At 40.3% G+C, this 19249-nt stretch overlaps 3 protein-coding genes across 4 annotated transcripts in view; 1 reads left to right on the top strand and 2 right to left on the bottom strand.

Moving 5' to 3' along the window:
- Positions 1-7851, bottom strand: part of LOC141441617 (inactive dipeptidyl peptidase 10) — a 734138-nt gene extending 726287 nt beyond the window's left edge. Inside the window, exon 1 of the mRNA XM_074106408.1 lies at positions 7498-7851. The gene's annotated coding sequence lies outside the window, so the exon portion shown is untranslated. The remainder of the gene's footprint in view (positions 1-7497) is intronic.
- A 2455-nt stretch (positions 7852-10306) lies between these two features.
- On the bottom strand, positions 10307-15117 carry LOC141441527 (ADP-ribosylation factor-like protein 6). 2 transcript variants are annotated; one of them, XM_074106290.1, is made up of 5 exons: positions 15007-15117; positions 14155-14350; positions 13169-13297; positions 12405-12539; positions 10307-11465 (listed from the first exon to the last, which is right to left on the bottom strand). In XM_074106290.1, the coding sequence occupies exons 2-5, from the start codon at positions 14345-14347 to the stop codon at positions 11329-11331; spliced, it is 594 nt and encodes a 197-aa protein (XP_073962391.1). In that variant the 5' UTR covers positions 14348-14350; positions 15007-15117; the 3' UTR covers positions 10307-11328. The 2 variants fall into 2 exon arrangements, with proteins under 2 accessions (XP_073962391.1, XP_073962392.1); XM_074106291.1 differs by lacking the exon at positions 15007-15117 and adding an exon at positions 14878-14968.
- Positions 15118-16422: 1305 nt separating this feature from the next.
- Positions 16423-19249, top strand: part of Chpf (Chondroitin polymerizing factor) — a 28831-nt gene continuing 26004 nt past the window's right edge. Inside the window, exon 1 of the mRNA XM_074106412.1 lies at positions 16423-16844. Coding sequence (XP_073962513.1) covers positions 16665-16844 — 180 coding nt within the window. The 5' untranslated portion in view covers positions 16423-16664. The remainder of the gene's footprint in view (positions 16845-19249) is intronic.

The following is a 19249-nucleotide window of genomic DNA, read 5'->3' as shown; positions in this document are numbered from 1 at the left end:
GACCCTGTCTTGCCATGAAATACCAGCTAGTAGTCGAGCAGATAGCGCATGTAGAAGTTTAACCGACGCTCTTGTTTTGCATACGTTGTCCAGGTTTCAGCTCCGTACAAAAGGATGCTAATGATGGAAGCCTGGAAGACAACCATCTTGGTCTTTGTGGTGAGCTTTATATTGTGCCACACTCTTGTACTAGCTTCCCGAACATGGTCGCCGCTTTGCCAATACGAATGTAATGAAATCAATGTAAGCCGTGGTGGCCTAATGGTTTGACCCACGCCTCTCAAGCAGAGGGTCGTGGGTTCGAACCCCGGCTCGCACCTCTGAGTTTTTCGAAATTCATGTGCGGAATTACATTTGAAATTTACCACGAGCTTTGCGGTGAAGGAAAACATCGTTAGGAAACCTGCACAAACCAGCGAAGCGATTCAATGGTGCGTGCGAAGTTCCCAATCCGCACTGGGCCCGCGTGGGAACTATGGCCCAAGCCCTCTTGTTCTGAGAGGAGGCCTGTGCCCAGCAGTGGGACGTATATAGGCTGGGATGATGATGATGATGAAATCAATATCGAACACTCGCAATCTTCTGTACAATTCAAACGCAGCCTGCTCCCAGGAGGCAAGTTAGGTTTAAAACCCGAGCACTAACGTTGAAGTATTAAACGTGCCGACTGCGGGAGGCATCCCCCAACAGGTGGCTGGCGACCCGCCCCTTTTATCTTCAAACTTTTGATGGTTCACTGCACGAATAAATGACAATTGGCTTCTTTTTTTCTATCTTCTTTATCACTTTTTAATTTAGTTGCAAGGAAAGACAATCAGTCTGATTGGTCGTTGGTCTGATGATGAACTATGGTTAAGTTAGAAACACGTCAGCGTGTGCAGTGGTGATAGTTAGATTTGTGTGTGTTATGACAGCGTGGAGGCTGCATGGACACATATCTGTTGCATAGACGTAACGTGTGCTAGCTATAGTCAAAGTCAAAGTCAAAATATCTTTATTCAATTTAGGCTATTCCAAGCACTTATGAATGTCAAAATAGTCTACCACCGGTTCGGAAATATATGAAGCTGATTACTAACATTTCTAGCCTAGCGGCTAGAAACGGCTGCTTACATTTCATTGTATATTCTTCACATGATTTAGTTATTTGCTTTTGTTGTTTTTTCTTCTGATTTATTTACTATAGGATACATTTAACATAAATATACATAATCAATGACATTTGCATCTGTATTAAGTGTGAAAAACTTAAAATTCTTATACAAAATGTGGTATAAATAGCAGTCAAATACTTAGGACTATTTTAATAATTTATTTGTGAGAGATGTTTGGGAAATATAGGGATCCTTTCGACTGCCATAATTTTAGAAGTCATAATGTAATGTTTGTCATAATTATTGATAGTCCTAATTTTTTTTCCCGCTGAAACGCTGAAAGCGTACATTTTTCATAATTTTTTAAATGGTCATCTTGTAGAACTCTATAGGTTAGGTTAGGTTTCTTTTATAACAATTTTGAAAAATAAGAGGTTTCAGAGAAAAAAAGAGTTACTTACGTCAAATATTACATTATGACTAACATTACATTATGACTAACATTACATTATGACTAACATTGCATTATGACTAACATTACATTATGACTAACATTGCATTATGACTAACATTGCATTATGACTAACATTACATTATGACTAACATTGCATTATGACTAACATTACATTATGACTAACATTGCATTATGACTAACATTGCATTATGACTAATATTACATTATGACTAACAATTTTCTACCAGTCGATATAGACCCGGGAAATATAATAAGTGTTACTGTATAATAAAAATAAGAGTTAAACAATAAAAATTTAATAAAAATATTTTTTTTCCTCGATACTCAACCCGTATCTACCCTGTATCAAGCGACTGGTTATTCGTGTCTAGCCGCTCGTTTCAGTAACTACTGGCTTACAAGCCGCTGGTTTACAACTATAGTGCTACCGTAAGGTACCGTAAGTAAAGATGGGACTACAGGACAATGAAGTCTGTAGAATATGTGGCGAGGAAGACGAAACAATGGAACACATTATGTGTGAATGTGACGCCCTCGCCAGATCAAGAATGAGACTCTTTGGCGACGGATACCCCGCACCAGGAGACTTAAGGCACTACCGCTACGTCAAATCATCCAATTTATGGACGAGGTGATAAAGGCAATAGAGTAAGTGCGAAGGAGGGGTAATTACACAAAAGATCCCTACGGGTCGAAGTGTATCCGCAAGGACCCCTAAATATAAGATAAGATAAGATAAGGTTACGAGCGAGCAAAGTAATTGTTTTTATCTACTCGTAGTACTCGTATAAGTGAAAATCATGAATGTTTAAAACGTTATAAGTAGTATGGATCACTACGCTATGGTACGGTCCTAGCGGTAGGCGCGCACTGACAGCGCGCTCTGCAGGGCTACTACATAATTCGAAAATCGAAATCCGTATCGTACCGTCCCCTCACTCTCGCGTATGAAGATTTTCGAATTTCCTGTTCACCTGTTGTGCGGGGGTCCGCAGTAATACGGTATTTGACTATTTTGTATATGTTTTATAAATTAAAACTACACAATGCCTGTTATCGAATAGAAAAACAATTATTAAGCTACCTTTACAAATAACAAAGTTATAAAGGTTTGAAATTCAAGATTAGACAGAGAAAGACATACTGCATGTGACGTCACACGCCAGTGCCGCCATACTTGCTGCATAGAGAAAAGCGTTTGAGAAAGAGACAGGTATATAGATTTTTCAAAAAATCACTATAAATCCAATTTTCAACCGATTTAAATTTTCTCTTCGCTAAACTCTATCTGTATATCTATATTTTCATAATAATAATAAGATATGGCAAAATCAGGAGTTGTCAAATACCGTATTCGAACATCGAAATCCGTATCGTACCGTCCCCCTCGCTCTCGTGCATTAAGATTAAACCTGTTGTCCCGGGGTCCGCAGTAATTAACGGCGTCGTCCGCGGCTCGCTATAATGGAATTAGGACGGTGTCGGCGGAAGAGGCGGCCCGGGACGGCGCTGATTTGTGTTACAGGCGAACCAGTTGAAATACAAGCGCATATTACTCGTATTGCAACCTTTTCCCAATAATATGTTTTTAGAGATCTGTATGTCATCATCATCATCCTAGCATATATGTATAATATAATATACGTCACACTACTAATCATCATCTTCCCAGCCTATATACGTCCCACTGCAGGGCACAGGCCTCCCATCAGAATGAGAGGGCTTGGGCAGTAGTTCCCACGCGGGCCCAGTGCGGATTGGGAACTTCACACACACCATTGAATTGTTACGCAGGTTTGTGCAGGTTTCCTCGCGATTTTTTCCTTCACCGTAAAGCTCGTGGTAAATTTCACATGAATTTCGATAAACGCAGAGGTGCGGGTTTGAACCCACGATCCTCTGCTTGAGAGGCTATAGGTCAAACTACTCGGCCACCACGGCTTCACACACCACTAATAACCTAACCTAACTAGCAAAAAGTTGGAAAACCCCCGACTTCGGCACTTCAAAGTTCAGTATCACAAAAACGGCTGCACCAATTTGATAAAACATGTCTAATAACCATCGCTGAGGGTTATAAGTTTGACCGCTATGTCTGTCTGTCTCTCTGTGTGTCTGTCTGTGGCACCGTAGCTCTTAAACGCATGAACCGATTTGAATGCGGTTTATTTATTTGGAAGCAGGGTTTCTAGCGATGGTTCTTCGACATGTTTTATCAAAATAGGTTCAGCGTTTTTTTTAAATACTGAACTTTGAAGTTACAATGTCGGCGTTTTCCAACTCTTTTGTTGGTTGGGTAGAGTACCTTCAGAATCACGGAACCATAAAAATGCAGGTGACTTCAGAATTTTTCCTTCTAAAAGTTTATAAAACCGCATAATAAATGTAGGAAACTTTTTCTTCCTCGATTTTTAACATTCTCTTTTCAACTCAACGCAGGCATCAAATGAATTGAATTTAAACTTGCCGCCATCGTCGATGGAGCAAACTGAAATCTTTGGCCAAGTTTCTAGTTGCAACTGAACCATAGTACAAAACCAGTAACTAATCACAGTGCGGTGATTTCAGCTCGGCATATCCGCTCTCTAGCGCTTAGCTTACTCACAAAACTTATAAGAAGAGGGAAAGAAACGCTAGCTAAAACCGCGACCACTCGTATGGGTAATAAGTAGCTTAAATTCATAAAGTTAGTAATGACCGCGATAGTCTAAAATATTGTATGTACTTATTTTCCCAGCTCAGCCTTCATTACTTACTTCATTTTTTTTAAATATATGTTGCTTGTAATACTTAAATAAATAAATAGCATGGGACACTTGACATCAATTGACCTAGTCCCAAACTAAGCAAAGCTTGTACTATGGACACTAGGCAACGGATAAACATACTTACTTAGACCTAAGTATTACTTGTTAATAATTGTTGGAAGAACGGAGTGTCCCAACAAAGCTCCAGACAACATAAATCTTAAGAATATGAAATTAAGATATTTTTGCGTGTTTTATATGCGTTTTTTTTTTGTTTGGACACTGTGTAATTCTAAATTTACGTCTTATTTGTTGTGTCTCTGTTACTTTCTGTTGTGTTAATTACATTTTTAAAAATGTAGCAATAAATGTATTTTTTTATTTTTATTTTTGAGCCTGTCATAAAGTTGACTCCTCTGAACACTGGGTAATTTAAGATACTTAGGGGCTGTTTCACCATCCATTGATTAGCGTTAACCGACGGTTAAATGTGACGCCGTCTCCGTCTATTCGAGCAAAACAAATAGAGACGGCATCACACCTAACCGCCAGTTAACACTAATCAATGGACGGTGAAACAGCCCTTTAGTACAAAAAATTCATCGGTGAATACCATAATCTACTAAATCAAGTCGACGCTATGACTGTATAGATAGTTATTCCTTCGACTGTACAAATTTGAGACGTTGTGTAGATTAGTTACTGTGCTTATGCTGCGTCCGAAAGTCCCTAGAAACCAAACACTGCAGCAAGTGAACTCGCGACAGTGTTGCTCGGCGTATCGATAAAGCTGTGTGAAACTCTGTTTGAACTAAGATGAATTTAATTAAATTAGACTAGCTGTTGCTCCCAAATTGGCCTGCGTCCTTCGGGAACTTAGCACTTAGGATGATAAGCATTATGTTGATTACGAATAGCGAAATTAAAATAAATTAAAAAAACTATAGCGCTGCCAAGCTGAGCTGTACGCCCCAGTGAATACCACGCTATTTTTTCCTCACTATACGAGCATGCAGATAGCTTTATCTGTGAAACATAAAAGCTACTTTGTATTCTGATAGAATTGTAATGAATGTACCTGTTTTCTGTCTGTCTGTCCGTCCGTCCGTCCGCGGCTTTGCTCAGGGACTATCAATGCTAGAAAGCTGTAATTTTGCACGGATATATATATAAACTATGCCGACAAAATGGTATAATAAAAAACAAAAAAAAAATATGGTAGGTAGTTCCCATAGACGTAAAGTGGGGGTGATTTTTTTTTCTCATCCAACCCTGTAGTGTGAGGTATCGTTGGATAGGTATTTTAAAACCATTGGGGGTTTGCTCAGACGATTTTTCGATTTAGCGATGTGTTTGTGTAATATTCAACTTTAAAGTGCAAATTTTCATTAAAAACCGAGCGTCCCCCCCCCCCCCTTTAAAATCAAAACCGGTGGATAGAAAAATTTGAAAAAATTCAGGATGGTAGTAAGTATATCAAAGTTTGAAAAACTATAACGGTTAAGTTTGCTGGAGAATTATTAGTAGTTTAAAAGTAAATAGCAGCCTAAGGTATAAAATATACTTAAACTATGGAAGATTCCGTATAAAATACGAAATCCTTAGAAAAATATTACTTAATTTTTTCGTAATTGCTACGGAACCCTATTTTAGGCGTGTCCGACACGCTCTTGGCCGGTTTTTCTGTATTGTTTTTAATGCGGAGAACAATAGATAGTAGGCGGTGGAACAAGAGCTTAAATAACAAAAAGTTTCAACTTTTCACGACCATTCTGACCGAAGCTCCAACGTCCCGCTGACGCTTATATTATTTAAAACGAGAGTGAAAGGGACGGTACGATACGAACGTCGATTTTCGAATTTCCTATTAGCCCCCTTATTGTTCTCCACTAGCGGGGTTTGCGCTTCCGTCTCGTTACGTTCCTTTAGGAACTGCGGAGTTTCAAAACAAGTTAGCAAAACAAGGTCGTTCACATGGTAAAGCGAGTTTATACATGGGAGGAATAACAGTTAGTAATATTGCATTGATTTTCGTTCGATTACGTCCTTTATCCGGACGGCTAAGGAGTGGAACGCTCTGCTAGCTTCTGCTTCTAGCTCTGCTAGCTTCTTATGTTTATTAACCGGACATACACATACATCTGTAATCAGTAATTTTTTTGCTCAAACATGGTACAGTCGGTGTCCTAACAAAAGTATCGTATTATATAAGTGGATACTTTTGTTAGGACACCGACTGTACCATGTTTGAGCAAAAAAAATACTGATTACAGATGTATGTGTATGTCCGGTTAATAAACATAAGTACCTGCTTATCTATTTGTTTACCAATAATTCGGCTTTCACGAGCTCCCGCTACCAAGAATCCTGTAATTCCTGGACAAGGTTAAGGCCACAGCCTTCACTGTCTTTATTTTATTAATTCTATGAACTTGACCTACTTTAATTTAAACTCATCTTTAAAAGCAGCTTAAAAGACTACTGTTTAGTACTACTAACAAGGAGTCATCATCATCATCATCATCCCAGCCTATATACGTCCCACTGCTGGGCACAGGCCTCCTCTCAGAACAAGAAGGCTTGTGCCATAGTTCCCACGCGGGCCCAGTGCGGATTGGGAACTTCACACGCACCATTGAATCACTTCACAGGTTTGTGCAGGTTTCCTCACGATGTTTTCCTACACCGCAAAGCTCGTGGTAAATTTCAAATGTAATTCCGCACATGAATTTCGAAAAACTCAGAGGTGCGAGCCGGGGTTCGAACCCACGACCCTCTGCTTGAGAGGCGATAGGTCAAACCACTAGGCCACCACGGCTACAACAAGGAGTACATCACTGAAATATGTTGTATGTTGCTCCTTTTGTAGTTAGGATGAAATATGTCCGGCATTAAAATATATTATAAATAATCCATTATAAAATAAATAATAAACTTAACCTGCGGTAACTTTAGAATTTCAAAATATTAAAAAACTTTTAGCTTATGTTCCCTTTGGTAGACTTAAAAATATTTAGACATATTTTTTTATAGTTTATTCCTACAAAGAATTATTTATATAAAAAATAAAACACATAAAGTTAACTAAGCTTCCTCTTCCAATGGTACATATTCTTACACATGTGAATAATACAAACAAAAAAAAACAATAAGTAACACCTGCAAAACTATACAAACTTACCACCTGGACAGCACTCTCCTGAAACCCCACACTCACAGCACTATCAATAGAAGTGATGAATCCACCAAAAAATTGACTCACTTTTTGGTGTCAAAACACGACTCTCCCATCGTTAGCAATAACTAGTTATGACGTCACTTATCTGTCAATTCAATCCACTATGTTTAGTTTTAAAGCAAATAAAAATCTAATACTTTTTACAATTGATTGAAAATTAACCTGGTTCCCACGGCTTTTTACTAAAGCCGCTTGAAGTATTGTTTTATAGTGTCCTATCCACAACGTCCAAACACCGGCTACAATGTTACGAGACGCGTTCGCATGTGGAGACGTCGCACGGCGTCGCGTCGTGTCGCACCGACTGCCGGCTCCATACTGCCGCGACGGGAACAAGCCATCTTCGTGTTACGCAGGCTGTATACAAAGGAATTGGAACTCCATGCCTTGTCTATCCTTAAAACTATGTTTAACTAGGTTTAACTTTACGCTTCGAGAACCGAATAGCCTTGTCTCGGATTCAGCTCCGATCGAGGCAGATATTTTTCAATGAAAAATACCAATTTTTGCATGCCAGTTCTAGATGTTTCATAGTACTTAACTTATTAGTGGTTAGAGAACCTGACTACGAAACTTGAGGTGCCGGGTTCGATTCCCGTGTCGGGGTAGATATTTGTATGGAAAATACGAATGTTTGTTCTCGGGTCTTGGGTGTTGCCCGCGACTTCGTCCGTGTGGAATAGTAACTTTGGGAAGTATTTAATTTATTTAGGATACCTATTCTGCCAATAATAATAGCACATATAAACTTGTACGGTTTACTGAAAATAATACATTTTAATACATTGCTGTAAATACCTATAAACTATTTTTTTTGTTTTTCCATCCATCCATCCATCCATGCTATGGTAAAATATAAATATTTTGCGGGAAGCCACATTTGCCGAATTTCATAAACTAAAAACAATTATTATTTTAGCTATTATTGTCTAACTTTCGGTAGCCACGCACGTCCCTGGTGAATCCCATAATTTACTAAGAACATTAATTAGTTTTCAGTTATTAATTAAGAACCAATTGTTGACGCCGTTTGCCCACTCTCGAGGGAGGCATCCTGACAAACAAACAATTACTAGATCATTTTTTCTTCGGCAGAGTCAAGGACTAATTCGTGAGCCACCATGGAACCATTTCACAGTAAACGTCATAGTGACATCGCATTAATTAAGGTGGCACGATTTCCATACTAATTTATTTACACAATCATGAGCGCTTGAAAGAATACTTTGAAACTAAAATCACATCTGTTGACGTTTATTTTGTTCTTTATTTGAGGCATTTTTTATTTACCTAAAGAAAGCTTTTGATGAATAACTTAATCTAGATGATTATTTTAGTTAATTTTTGTCAATATGTGAGTGGACGGCGACAGTATCGTACGCCAACGGCTCGGTTAGTAGTGTGCGTTTCAGCTACGTTGTCAACTCGCCGACAATTCGATGCTAAGCGACGTTGCCAGATTTCGTTTGATTTGTCTGATCAAAATCACATAATTACCATTTTGAAGCTCGTTTAACTTTTTTTCAATCACTTCTCACCGATACCGAAAAAATACGTGGAATTTGCACACTAACGTCATCTACTGGCGCTGTAGTGCCTAGCTGACCGTGACAAGCGACCTTAACAAGGAAAATCGTAATGACTTTTCCTTTGAAAAGGTTCTATGGTGGCTCACGATTTATAGTCCTTGACCGTACCATATTCAATGTCCAGCCCATTGCTACTTCAACTAAGTGTAAGGTAAACATACGAGTGGTCTTCACTGTCCCAGTAGTTGGCATCTTTAATCTTATGTCATTAGCAATAGAGATGACAGCTGGGTGTCGCCTATTGGGCATTAGCGTGTCGAGCACTGGGACGTACCTTACACGTAGATATGAAGGCTTGAGTCTAGTTTTCCGATGTTGGCGTTTGGCATACACACTGTAGATCTTGCAACCGGGACTTTCAAAATCAAGTTTGGGTTTTCTGGTCATGCGTTAATCACTACATTTCTGCTTCCTGCCTTTCCCAAAAATGCTGTAACTCCGTTCTGATTGTGAACCGTGGCACATCATCATCACTCTTAGCAGCAGTTCCTCACGCTTTGCTTCGGCACGGGTCACAATCAGCGGAGTGTGTCCGGCTACGTTGTTAACACGGTGCACCTATTCTCAGGGGGCTAGGCTCGGGGTACCGGTACCGCGAAAAACCTCGGGGGAACGGCGCGTTTCAACCGCCAGTGCTACAACATCACGACGGGCGTCGCAGCATCAGGGGAGTACTACGCGAAAGGGGAAGCAACCCCATCTAAATTAGTTTACGACTTAATTCGTGACGGGCACCTTTTAGCCGTTACGGTGGTTTTAAAAAAAAAAATGTGTAACGAGCTTTAACGGTCACCCTTTTTGACCGTTGGGGCGTTTGAACAAAATTTCCCTACCTTCTTAAATCAAGGAACCAGACGGGCATCGAACCCTGACCCTAAATTTGTAAGATTTACTTTGTTTTCTTTAATTCAGTTCAGTTTTAAATTTAACATAATTTATTATTGTTTACTGTAATAAATGGTACTTTAAATTGTTCATCTTGGTTTTATTAAGTCTAACCACGTAAAGGTGACATTGGCTAAGCTAATTCTTTGTCCAAGGAAGCTACCAGCGCTTCGGTCCCCTGTGACGTCTACTAAGCTGTATGTTATTTTCTTTCACTGAGGTATGTCGACGATATTGTTCTATGCAGGATAGGTGTTTATCGAAATGATCTGACACAGTTACATCAATCAAATTTATTTAAAACATACATACAAAGAGTATTTTGGTGACAAAGGTTTCGCAAATTAAAATAATAATTGTTTCGAGAATACATATTCAGAATCGCGATGAATGGCGGTCTACTTTTTCCTTCAGCACCACTTGTCAGTGAAATTGTGAAATCAACTTCCGTCGTCAGGCTTTCCACACATTTACAAAATCAGGGCTTTCAATAAAAGAGTTTATACTGTCTTTAAAGGCCGGCAACAGATCATTAAATTAAATTTAAAGGGTCTATTTACTGTATATGAGCAACATCCCACCGTCAGCAGGCGCGGGGTCCTGCGCAGGCGCCGCGGTGTAATGTCGTTCATACAGAGTGTCCCAGAAGTCGACGATATACTGACTACAGCTGATAGGGCAGCTAATTACCTCTCAGAATATGAGGTTTAGGGTTTAGTAAAAATGGCTTAGTTTTGAGATATCGTCATTTTTGCGCAAAAGCCTTATTTTTAGGAATGTTTAACAGTAGGGAATCAGATTTCATTAATTCTTACATTTGTAGCTGAGGCACTAAAAAAATGGAGCTGAGGGAAATTGTTTTTTTCGATTTTCCCAAAAAAGACGATATCTCAAAAACTATGCCATTTTACTAAATCTTTAACCTCATTATCCTGAGAGGTAATTAGCTGCCCTATTATCAGCTGTCGACGGTATATCGTCGACATCTGAGACACCCTGTATACTGTCACGAAAGGCTGCGTTCCCACCAGAGATGTGCGAGGTTTTGCTTGAACCAATAGAAACGCTTCATTTACCTATCCTCGCAGCACAGCTCTAGTGGCAACTGCTGAGCGGAGCCAGGATAGGTAAACGAAGCGTTTCTATTGGTTCGTGAAAAACATATTCCACGCAACACATCCTCGCACATCTTTGGTGGAAACACAGTCTTCATAGGCCCGCCGCACTCCCGACCCGACCCACTCTCGACCCGCTGCCGTTCTGTGTCTTGCGCTTTAGAGAGTGAGGTTCCAGCTGGTCTTCAGTGTTGGATCTTGGGTGGGGTGTGCATGTCCCGCACCTGACGCGCCAGCCAGGCGATGCCGTCGGCCAGGCCGGCGCCGGAGCGCGCGCTGGCAGCAGCCACGTGCCACGGCCGGTCCACCACCCGAGCGAGACCTACACATACAGTGTTCCTACTTAAGTAAGTAGCCGAAGCCTTGTATTCATAGGCCTACTACCAGGAAGTCCTGATATTAGACCCCAGAATGTGTAGGGCATCTATTCTACAGAGACAAGATCGTGTCTTAACGATGCCTATGCAAACAATTTCTATTCGGCGTCCGTGTTTACAAAGAGGACGAAAACATACGTTACCTTGCGTAGACAAACGAAGGTCACTGACTTAGACATGTAAATTAGCTCGTTGAAGTAGCAATGAGCCGGTCACATAGCACGGAGATTTGGCGGCTGTTGGGGCCGGAAAGTTTTCGAATTGAGAGAAGAGACCGCGGATCGGCAAGCTGCTGGTTCATGGTGGATTCAGGCCGTTACCAAACGAAACAACTGGAGGTATATGGGGGAAGCCTATGTCCAACGTAGATGTCCTATGGCTGATATAATGACGATGATGAGCAAGCACGTGTATTGAGTAGGAGCGTGACATTGTAAGGGTAGGTGGTGTGGTGCTACGGCGCAAACTAGCACTGCCTACCCTGGAATTAAGCCAAGGGCGTCCGCCTATGAAACAGATCAAAGCTTATGATGGATTGAAGAGCAAATCTCCCAAGTTCGTCACAATTTCCGATAACTTAAGTGACAAAATATTCCAACTTCAATCATTCGACATCTCTCTCTCAAATACCACCGAAATTGGGCACACAAAGAGAAAAAAAACACGGAATTTGGCAACCGACAATGTCCAAACGCTGCCTTTGATGTGATTCAAACTACGGATTGACACGCTGTTTATAGTAGCCAGGAAAAATATCGCCAGCGCGAATCAAGAATTCAGTACAGCGACATCTATCGGCATAAAAGTTCAACATATTGCTGCTATACTTAAACAGACTTATTACAGCTGTCATATGATGTGATTTACAAAGAGAGTTATCTTACCCAGAGCGCCGGCCAGCTGATCGGGCGGCAGCGCGCCGGGCACGTCGCTCTTGTTGGCGAGCACGAGCAGCGGCACGCGGCGCGCGCTCATGTCCGGGTGCGCCAGAACCAGCTCCAGCTCCTCGCGTGCTACCACTGCCCACAGACAAAGAAGAGACATCAATTTTGGGCCCCAAGTATCGTCGCCAATTGTTGCTTTTTTATTACTTGTCATTGTGATTGATTGAAATATCATATATGATTGCAATTTCAATTAAATATACACAATAACTGGCATATCAGCATGATGCAGCTCGCACGTTTACACAAAAAGGCTCAAACAATATATTTGCCTTTTGGCTTACGTAGGTCATGTTCTAGGTAAGTTAATATTTGAGTAGACCATAACAGGCCATGTCACCCGAAGAACAGATGATACTTGGCAAAAAAAGGTTCTCGAGTGGCCACCACGAACTGGAACAAGGAGGCGTAAGCTGGTTTCCCACTAGGTCGGCATTCGGCTAACGATATCGCAAGAGTTGAAGGCCAGTGGATGCAATGGGAAGCAGTCGTTCACTGTGACTTTCTAAAGGGCTTCCTCTTCGTTTAACAATAGATGTTTTATGATTAATACCATCATCATCATATCAGTCCTAGAACGTCCAATGATGGACATACGCGTGGCGCAGCTACCGAAGGGCTAGACGGGGCGTCGGCGCTGCGCGGGCGTTTACTAGGCGAGGACGCTCGAAAGACGCTAAGTGTTCCCGGGCCCTAACACTGACCGAGGCGTAGATGGTCAGCGGCGTCGACGACGAAGATGAGCGCGTGCGCGCGGCGGTAGTGGCGCTCCCACAGCGCACGCGCGCGCGCCGCGCCCGACACGTCCCACGCGCTGAATGCGACGCCCCCGCCTGGTAGGTAGAAACATTATCTTCGTAACAAAAAACATGACTCTATAACACGCTCTTAATAAAAACGAAAGAATAAATGTTAAAAAAATGTTAACTAATATATTATGGAAAACAAAAAGTTAGGTACATACATAACCTAACCTAACCAACAAAAAGTTGGAAAAGGACTTTTACACTTCAAAGTTCAATAAGTATCTCAGAAACGTCTAAGCCGATTTTGATTAAAAATGTCTAGAACCATCGCTAGAAACCCTGGTTTCAAATTAAAAAAACGCATTCAAATCAGTCCACCCGTTTAAGAGCTACGGTGTCACACACAGACACACATAGTGGTCAAACTTATAAGTCAGATAAAAGTAATGCCATCTTTGTTTATTCGGACAAAACAAACTGAGACGGCATCACTGATATATCGTCACTTAAATACATAGACATATGACGTCGTGCACGTTTGGAAGCGGAGAAGCAAGGTTACGAAATATAAAAGTTCATTGTTATGGACATGCAGACATCGTAGACATAGTGGTTGTCGTAGACTTGTGTTGGCCACAGTGGGTCTGCCACCATACAAAACTGATACTATGTGCTTAATTTGCAAGTGGCTCCCTGCAGTGAAGAGTTGGAGGAACTTGGCGCGCAACAGCGATGTTATGCCGCGACAATCTCGCCCCAGCATCAACTACAAAACTGTAGTACTATCTAGTCGTAAGTACTCTTAACTTGATCTATCTGCGGATTAACCGCATGCAGTGCGATCCCTGTGAGGCCGGGTGAAGGGGTCGCAGTGCGCTTAAGAGCGACGACTTGCCACTTTAAACCCTCGCTACAAGACTATAAGACTTAAAGGCTAGTCATACTCTGAAAGTGTTCCATCTGCGGTGCTACCCCCTGCGGCGCCCCCTGCTGCGCCCCCTGTGCCGTGGGGTCGGGGGGTCGCAGCGCGTGCAGCAGTGAGGTCTTGCCGGCGCGGTCCAAGCCCAGCACCAGCACCGGCGCCGTCACTCGAGGACGGTTGCCCAGCCAGGAGGATACTTTGTCCAGGAGACCCATGACCTAGAAGGAAAAACACTATCAAATCAAGCTGAATTTTATTGACCTACTTTCACATCATAGTCTCTGTGCTCCCTAGGAGCGCATAAGATAAGAATACCTGACGAATATTAAGTATAGTTTAATAACCCTCCTTAGGGTCGAGCAGTCGGGTAACAACACAGATGATTCAATGAAGAACTTGGTACTTGGGACTCGGTAGAGATCCCTTAAAGGGATAAGTCCGCCTTTGTACAGGTATCTCAAAGTTTGTCAATCGTAGTTTGTTTCTTTTCTTTTGTACAATAAAGAGTTTACATATATACATACGTACATAATATACTTACCTAACTTTCTTTCTTTGAATTTTGTCATTTGTTTTTTGTTATTTTTTTATACATTACCGTGGCCGAAGGTAAAACGGCATCCGGAGACTACAGCCACGGGGTTTGGTAAATCCAACTGAACATCCCAATCAAAAAATAATAAAGTTTTTGAACATTTAAAAATCTCAAAAAAAAACTAAGTTATATAATAATGTTCAAACGAACCTGCTAGATTTTGGTAGTATATCCCCAATAACATTTATATAAAAACAAAACATATGAATGTTTCATTCAAGAAGTGAATTTTTACTTTGCTAGAAGCATATCGGGACCTGCTTAGGTTTTTAGATTTACCTCTTAGTTCCGCAGCGTCGATTTAAAAACCTAAAATATGTGCACTACTTTGTTTAAATTACGCAGTTCTGTAATACTGTAAACTTCTGATGGAAGACGATTTATCGACTCTACGGTCTCTCAGCAACGAGCTCCAAACAAACCACATAGAGAATGACAATGTAGGTACTAATCGAAAAAGAGGGAGATGGAAGGTCACTGTTTTAAATGCAGTGTTTCTCCAGACTATTGAGTAAAACCACGAACAGCGTAATCCTACTAATATAATAAATGCGAAAGTTTGTATGTGTGTGCGCGTGTGTGTATGTTTGTTAGTCCTTCACGCTAAAAGCTGGCCGGATTTGGATGAAATTTGGTATGTAGGTAGCTGAACATCTGGAATAACACATAGGCTACTTTTTATCCCGATATTCCCACGGAATAGGGATAAAATCTCGAAATCCCTAACAAGCTTTGGGCTTAGAGTCATGAAATTTGGTATGTAGGTAGCTGGACGTCTGGAATAACACATAGGCTACTTTTCATCCCGATATTCTCACGGGCTAGGGATAAAATCTTGAAATTTCAACCACTGAAATTGTGGACAGTTGTTCTTAACACAACCTCAATGAAGACCACAATATAAATTTTAGGAATTCCCGGGGGAATTTTGTAAAATCCCGGACTTTCAATTGTAACTACCGACCACTTACTATGCGATACCAATCTCTATTGTTAATTCATATGCATTTACTGTCTTTAAATAGGTAGGCACTCTGTACTTTATTTAAAAAGTTTCTTCCTACTCTTTTCCCTGCATGAACCTCACATCGTGACACCCATAGTGACACCTTTATGCACGATTTCCTTTGAACCCCCTAATCTTCTAATAATAAACGGCGAAAACAACGTGTATAAAGACAATTTACGAACAATGTCAGGATATTGTTAGCGCGCGTTCCCGACTGCTTCATTATTGAATGTAACGAGCGTGAGATTAAACGCACAGATGGGGATAAGCAGCCTCGATATTGAATACGGGATTGTGTCCTGCTTCGTTTAAATTACTCTGTGGTTTAGCTTATTTCTGCTTGAATCGGTTACTCAAGCATAAAAAGGCGGGAAACGCATTCTACTGGTGATGGTAAAAATGTTACTTATTATTGTTAATTTTGATGGTCGGTGATACTATAATTTAGACTTCTGTCAGCTTTATGAGTTTTATTATTTTATTGAACCAAAGAGCCTTTCGTAAATCATTTATAACAATATTATAACACTACAATTTCTATGATAACACTATTGACCCAATCTTTTTCATGGATGAACGCGCTAGAAGCCTTTACCTACCTCGAGAGATAAACCCAAAAACAATAACTTGTCACTGTCAAGCTGTCAAGGCTGCAGGGCTACTACGAAACTCGAAGTTCGTGTCGTACGGTCCCTCTCTCTCGCTCTCGTATTAAATAGTGTAAGTGTCAGAGAGACCGCACGACACGAACTTCGAGTTTAGAGTTTCGTAGTAGCCCTGCTGTCCCTGTCACCACCCAAACGTCATATCCATTCATAGAAACACGGAAACAAATCGCGCTTGCAATCATGTTTTTCGTTATCTAAACGAATTAGGATAACGTATCGACCTCAATCCCAGTTAGAGTTCGATCGAACAAGCACCCACCATGTTGTCGCGTTACGTGGTTTCGCAAGTGAAGCATAACTCGTGGTTTCTGATCGGTGTTGGGCTGGGGCTTTGGTTGGCGCTGGCTGTGGTGCCTTTGGAGGAGGCCCCGACCTGCGCGGCGCCCGCGGCACCCGTGATCAGTGATGAATATGAGCCGCAGCGCGAGGAGAGGCCTGACGTAAGTAGTTGAGACTTAAGTAGTGATTCAAGTCAAGTGTATGAGATTATACTTGGTTTGGATAGGTATTTAACTAAATGTAAACAAAACAACGTCAAATTGGCGTCTTAAACATTGAAATTCCCCATTAAACTATTTACACATTTACATTTTTGTATTGAAATACACTAGTTTGTATTGCAATGTATTCCATTCCCATTCCCAAACCCACCAACCTCAAAACCCTCCTACTTCATGCCTCCTCCAACAAGAAAATCCTTAACATGTTAATTAATTATATAACTAAAGAAAAAAATAAAACTATAGGTGCTTTTTCGCTTTTGTCGCTCCCTTTGATCCGATCTGTAATGTCTAAATGTTTTGTACTGTCCTCTATGTTTTGTGCTGTCCCTATGTTTTGTGTATGTCTATTGCAGGTACGCAACAAACTCGCTTCCACAACCCCCGTTTAGAAATCTTATCCAACCGGTCTGACACAATATACACTTTGCTGCTGTCAGGTGTCATTGGCAGTAATGGACGCTAACCAAAGCGACCGATTGCCACTAAACAAAAAAGTTGAAGTTGAAGTTGATTGCAATGTAAATGTTTTTCATCACTTAAGCTCTGAAAGTAGGTTGCATTTAAATTCGATTTACATCTTTAGGGATGTAAGTACATTTAAAAATGAAATGGTGCTCCTTTGTATTCACAAACTGGTAAACAAGGAGATTTGTAATGCGTAATACTTACCTCCAAACCTTCATGATGGCATAATGCTGCTGGCCAGTGCTGGCTGAATGTGCTAAAGCCAAAGAGCGCAAGGCCATAATAAAAAAAAGACTGTTTGGTGTGATAAATTTTCTTCCGCTCTGTTACAAATTACGTATACATTTATAACGGTTTTTCTTTATTTATTTATGATTATATTATATTATTTATGAAAAGTAGTTGTTAAACTCGAATGTAAACGACTAATTACAAACCTTGTTTATAAATCTACTATTAAATCCTTGAATGTACCAAATCTGGCAGAAGTGAATATGAATACTAATTTTTTTTTTATTCAACTGAATAACAAACAAGCAAGTGGGCCTCCTGGTGATAAGAGATCACCACCACCCATAAACATCTGAGGGCATTCCTTTAGAACTGCCAAGCAACTAAGTGTAAACAATCCCAGGATACACTTCTGACCTTATTGTGTTGTAAACATGCAATATAACCAAATTATACAGTTGTAACTTAACCTAATGGTATTTCCGTTAGCATTAACATGTCCCAAACACAGCATTGTGAATAGATTCCATAGCGGCCTTGGAATCAGATTGATAGACTGCAATGCGGTATCACACTAGATGAGGAGTGTGTTTTATACTCGAGTCCAAAATTAAGCGAACTAGATTGAGAACTCAAAATGTTACTAGACAGCAAAAAAAAAAGGCATAGGAATATGTTGATACAAATTTGTCTATATAACATTGTAGTTGCGGAATGAAAATGTTTAATGTTTTAATGTTTGTCACTTTTAGACTTTATTTTCATAGCTTTAGGCCTGAAAAGGGCAAAATGGATAACAACATACTTATATACATAAATACACACATATTAAACATCAAGACCCGAGAACAAACATTTGTATTATTCATACAAATACCTGCCTGGCCTGAAATTGAACCTGGGACCTCAAGCTTTGTAGTCAGGTTCTCTAACCACTTGGCCATTTGGCTGTCTCAAAATATGATGTAATAGTTATTTATGTAAGTTATACGTAATGCCTAATTATGTACAGTCGCATACACAATACAATAAATAGAAATAGAAATCATTTATTGGTGATAAAGTAACGTAACACAAAGGTTTTACAAAAGGGTATTAAAAATTAAGACAACACAACACAAAATACAATACAAAGCCTCTTTATTGTACACAAGAAATAGTAAGAGATACAGAAAACACAATTGCACTACACACAGAATACACAATTTTATGTACATGCATATCATAAGTTTTCTACAATATGTTCAGATATACCTGCATTTTTGAGTTAGTGGTTCTTGTTTGTAGGCAGGCCATAAAACCTCAGTTTCAATAAATGGCTGATAGTTTTTTTTTATTCATAAACAATCTTGACTTGAGTCGATTTTTATTCATTTGAAAAAAAAAATACAAATTGACTAATTCGATTATCGAAACTAAATATGATTTAGATGTCCAAAATTTGAATGTAATTAAAGTGTTGCTCACGCACTGTAATGTAAACACTAACAGCCTTATTCATAAAAGTTAGAGCCGCCTTGAAGGCTCCTTGAAGGCCCGATGCTAAAAAACATGATTCATAAACGTCTGTTAGCGCTAATCAGTTGATCAAGGCTCTGCTAAAGTTAGAGGACCGTAGACCCTCCTTTATCTCCCTGCTAAGTCAC

Source organism: Choristoneura fumiferana, chromosome 24 (genome assembly GCF_025370935.1).
Source record: "Choristoneura fumiferana chromosome 24, NRCan_CFum_1, whole genome shotgun sequence".
Lineage (NCBI taxonomy): Eukaryota > Metazoa > Arthropoda > Insecta > Lepidoptera > Tortricidae > Choristoneura > Choristoneura fumiferana.
Note: the sequence above shows the minus strand (reverse complement) of the source record. Positions and strands in the feature narration are given on the sequence as shown.